The 5,276-nt window shown below is 32.2% G+C and overlaps 1 protein-coding gene across 1 annotated transcript; it reads left to right on the forward strand.

The window, feature by feature from the left end:
• Positions 1-1,577: 1,577 nt before the first annotated feature.
• On the forward strand, positions 1,578-3,302 carry LOC105953749 (F-box/LRR-repeat protein At3g26922). The gene has a single exon (XM_088812198.1). The coding sequence runs from the start codon at positions 1,739-1,741 to the stop codon at positions 2,855-2,857; it is 1,119 nt and encodes a 372-aa protein (XP_088668324.1). The 5' UTR covers positions 1,578-1,738; the 3' UTR covers positions 2,858-3,302.
• Positions 3,303-5,276: the final 1,974 nt, after the last annotated feature.

Consider the following 5,276-nt stretch of genomic DNA (forward strand, 5'->3'; position numbering starts at 1 on the left):
TTTCACATCTATATTTCGTAGAAAAAAATAAGATTTGGGGGGAAAAAAATAAGAAAATGGTGGACGGGTAGGAGATGAAAATTCACCAAAAAAAATTTGGTGGAAAATAGGATTTGGAAATATAGTGAGTGATATGGGGTTGACCAGGGTGGGAGATTAAAACCAATTCTCCATAATTTTGGATGTAATGGTGATATAGAAATTTTAAGAGCATCTTCCAACGTCATCACTATTTTTTCACCAAATCCTATTTTTGGTGGTCAAAAAATGAGTTTATCTCCCACCCTTAGCACATCATTCTACGATCTCACTATTTTTGGTGAAAAAATAGTGTATTTAGTCTCCCATCAATTCCATCCAATTTTACACTAAATAATAAAATAATAATATTTCACCATTTTCCTATTTATAGAGAATAGCATTTGGTTTGGTCTCCCATGGCATTTCATCAAATATATCACACAATTATAAATTTAATGTTAATTTAATTTTAGTCTATTTTAATTTAAAAAATATTGATTATAGATCCGATTATAAGTAATAATTTTATTAATTATATAATCTTAAAATTGTGATAAATTCAAAAAAACTATTGAAACATGAATGAAAATCAACGTAAATTATTATACATATAATAAAACCTCACATAAACATACTTTCATAACTTAATGCATAAAAATATTACAACAAAATTAATTAAAATAATTTCATAACTTAATGCTAACTAAGTAGTTTATGTGTATTTCATTTATACAATTTATCTTGTAATTTATTTTGTGACGTTATAATGTTATGTTTTTATTGTTTTCTGATAATAAATATATTTATTGTTTAAACATATTTATTATAGCCAAACATATTTTTATTTATTTATTTAATAATAATAATAATAATAATAATAATAATAATAATAATAATAATAATAATAATAATAATAATAATAATAATAATAATAATAATAATAATTATTATTATTATTATTATTATTATTATTATTATTATTAAATAAATATTATTATTATTATTATTATTATATTTTCTATAAATATATTTATATACTAATATATTTATATATTATCATATTCATTAATTAACACTAATATATTTTCTATAAATATGTTTATAAATTGGTAATCACATGAAATTAGCTAATATAATAATTTTATATGCTAATTATAAAATGGTGTTAATTACACCAAATCCTATTTTAATTTCTATATTTGATAGGAAAAATAGGATTTGGTGGAAAAAATGGTATAATGGTGGAAGGGTGGGAGATGCAAATTTCTTCACCAAAAAAATTGGTGAAAATATAGGATTTGGTAATATGGTGATATAGGTTTTGACCACAATGGGAGACTAAAATCAAATCATCATAATTTTAGGTGTAATGCTGATTTAGTGATTTAAGTTGGGATGTTAAAAACACATAAATTAGGTGTGAAAAATAGGAAATGGTGTAGGGTGGAAGATGCCTTAAGTATAGACTAAAATCACCAAATTATATGAAAAAATGACCATAACGGATGAGAGAAGTCTTAAAATAATGCTAAGAGTATTTGGGTAGAAAAAACCCTCGATCACTAACCCTAGACTACAAGTCCCAAACAGACTTTGGGGAAAAATCCATCTTCAGACCTAATAGACAAAGAGCGAGAATCAAACATTTATTTCCGAAATTCCTTCACTTTTGTTATTGGAGTTCGAGAAATCGTTGTTTGTATTCCCATTTTAGTTGATGGCGGCGGCGATTACAGAAGAGCAGAGTAGAAAGCGGGTGAAGCATTCGCAGTCGATTGATAGAATCAGCGGTTTGCCGGACTCAGTCATTTGTCACATCCTCTCTTTTCTCCGGACCAAATGCTCCGTAAGAACCAGTATTCTATCTAGAAGATGGATGCATCTCTGGTCTTACGTCCCCAATTTACTTTTCCACAACGAGAATCAAGAAATCATCAACAGTGTTATGCTGCTCCGCAGAGTGCAAACCATCAATATATTCCGCCTCTTTCATATTCAATGCAGCGACTATCAACTGCAGACATGGGTTACCTTTGCCGTTGCAAGTAACGTGCAAAAGCTCGATCTTTGGTTTCTTTCTAAAGAACATGTTCGAGGCTTTCTGCCTCGATGCCTCTTCACCTGCAAAACACTTGTTTCTATGAGGCTCCGCTCTTGCGGTGTTATCCCCGTACGCCGCGGCGCCGGCGTCATGTGTTTGCCTCTCCTCAAGAAGCTTCATCTAATTTACGTTCGTTTCGAGGCTGATGAGTCCCTTACGCACCTTATTTCCGGCTGTCCGGTGCTTCGGGAGTTGTCTATCAAATTATCACATGCTATGGTTTGTTGTAATGTATCTTCACCTACAATTAAAAGGCTCATGCTCGATTTTAAATCCGATGGCACCAGGTTGGAGATAAATACCCCTGCACTTAAATATCTCAAGATAAGTGATTCTTTCTCTGAGCATATTAATATTAAATGTGGGGTGCTAAACTCCTTAACTAAAGCAGATATCAATCTTATCAATGACGAGAACAAACCGGACTATTTTCTTTATTCTCGATCTCTGCTAGAACTCATTGATCGGTTTCGCAATGTCAAGTGCCTAAAATTAGTTTTGTCGTATTGTCCAAAGGTATGCTTTCGATCTTTAATCACCTCATTCTCCATTTCTTTTGTTAATCACAATCTTATACTTTTTGTTTTACAGATTATTGACTCGGTAGTCTATGCTTGGACTACAAGTTTTCCAAAGTTAACCAGACTCCAATTGACTGCCGATATTCGTTTTATCTCAATGTTCCTCAAAAATACAGAAAATCTTGAATTCCTCGTTTTATCTGAGGTTTGTTAATGCAATATAAAAATTTTGTAGGTTTCCTCGTTCATGTCTTCTATACCGTCTTACAATATTTAAAGCCTCGTTTTTTTTTTTTTTTTTTTTATTGTTGGTGTCAACAGTTGTACGAAGAAATAGAAGGTTGGATGGAACCACTACAAAAGGTGCCGACATGCCTATTATCACATCTTAAAATTATAAATATTGTTAACATCAAAGGTAAAAAGCACGAGCTTGAAATTATAAAATATCTATTGAGGAATGCTAAAGTCTTGGAGAGGATGGAAATATCATATCCCGGATCCCTTGGTTCCAACAAAGAAAATAATATGCTAAAGAAGATCTCACTTTTTCAACGCGGATCCGGAGCATGTAAAGTTGCCTTTGTTGCTGCCTGAATGCGCTTGTTCGCTGTAAAGTAACTTGACGCCTATATCTACCAACCACTTTTGCTTCGTAATTGCTTTACGCACTTATCTCTGTTTTATTATGACCTACAAAACTCCTCATCTTTACTTCAGTTTTTTGTAACTGCAATTGCGGAAAGAAAGGTGAGTATGTTTTTGTCAAGAAGATTGTCTATGAAGAGCTCCTATATTACTAGTTACGTTGTTATTTCAAATGCATCCACTTTAGGCACAAGTCTTCTTTTCTTTGTTGAAGTATTAAATTTTATAAAGCATTTCAATAATTTCGTTATTACCATCTTCGATTTATTTGAGTTCTTTTGATATCATCACTATGCGATAACGTTACTATAATTTTGTTGTTTGTAAATTAAAGTAACTTCGCCCATACAGTCACAAGGCTCGATGTATCCATCTCGAGTAAATACCCCAACACTTGGATATCGATATTTTAAGTGACGATGAACAAGACATTTTTAATTTATTCTCGATCGGTGCTGGAATTTATTGGTAGACTTTGCAACGTCAAGTTCCTAAAACTAGATTTGTCAGATTGCACACAGGTATGCATTCCATATTTCATGAGCTCGTTTTCCATTTCTTCAATGATGTAAATTAATCAATCTCGAATTGATTGTTGATTGTCATTTTCTCTCCAAGTTTCTTGAAACAGCTGATAATCTTGAAATCCTATGTAGTCGTCGTTATACAATTAAGATAAATTTTATCTTTTCTATTTCCTATATTTAAAGTCAATCAAGGTTTAATTATTTTAGTGACCTAACGTCGAGTATACATGATATTCGTTGATCACGTAGCTCAATTTATTGATTGGACGACATCTGAGCTCAATGGCAAAAAAAAATAAAAATACATTTGTTTCTAGGCTTTGCAATGTCGAGTGCCTAAAGTTAGGTTTGTCATATTGTACGGAGGTATGTATTCCATCTTTCCTAGGCATTGTAAGTTTTAGTAACTTGATCAAACTCGAAATCTTGAAATCCTTATTTTATGGTAGGTTTGTTGATTCAATGGAAAGAGTTTTAAGCTTTGCTTTGTTATTTTAATAGCTTTTAGAATTATATTATGTATCTTCGACTTATTCGATCGACCGACATGGTACGCATTAGCACCTTCTTAATTGATAATTAACATTTTGGAAACCATATATTGAAACCCTTTTCTCAACTTATTTTACGTGTTCGGTTTTGCTGAGAATTTATTGAAATAGAACTTTTAGGTCGAAACAGCATGTTGGAAACTTTGATGCATATTTTTGTCTGGATTTAAGAATGGTCGAGCTACGATAATTGTATGGCTAATTTGGTTTTTCAGATTATTAGTCCAAGATAAAATTAAACAATTTATTATAGGGTAAATTACACACACACCCCTGAGATATGCTTAAATAACTGTAAGGTCCCTGTGGTATCGATAATTACACTTAGCCCCCTGAAACGTAGTCAGAAACTCTAATGGGATAATGAATTGGATACGTTATTCCGATAGGGTTCTAACGGACTATTGGTTTCAAAAAGTGGTGGAGACAACAAAGAGTTATGGGTGACATGGCTCCCCGAACATTCCCGAACATTTCTTAAATCACCCATAGCTCTTTGTTGTCTCCACCACTTTCTGAAACCAATAGTCCGTTAGAACCCTATCGGAATAACGTATCCAATTCATTATCCCATTAGAGTTTCTGACTACGTTTCAGGGGGCTGAGTGTAATTATCGATACCACAAGGACCTTAAAGTTATTTAAGCATACCTCAGGGGTGTGTGTAATTTACCCTTTATTATATTATTCGAACATGGAAGATCCATTAAATAATCGTCCGATTAGTCAAGATTGTAGTCATTTTTCACTATTGCGTGCAAACCCGAAAAACTATTAGACCAACCAAACATAAATCCAACTATTTAATTAATTGTGACTAGTTTTACTACCAATCAACGAGGTCGAGTAGTATTAAATTCCTTGAAATTTGTTGGGGTAAACTGCATAAGACCCCCCTGTGTTATAT

Source organism: Erythranthe guttata, chromosome 13 (assembly GCF_056151865.1).
Source record: "Erythranthe guttata isolate IM_541 chromosome 13, IM_541, whole genome shotgun sequence".
Lineage (NCBI taxonomy): Eukaryota > Viridiplantae > Streptophyta > Magnoliopsida > Lamiales > Phrymaceae > Erythranthe > Erythranthe guttata.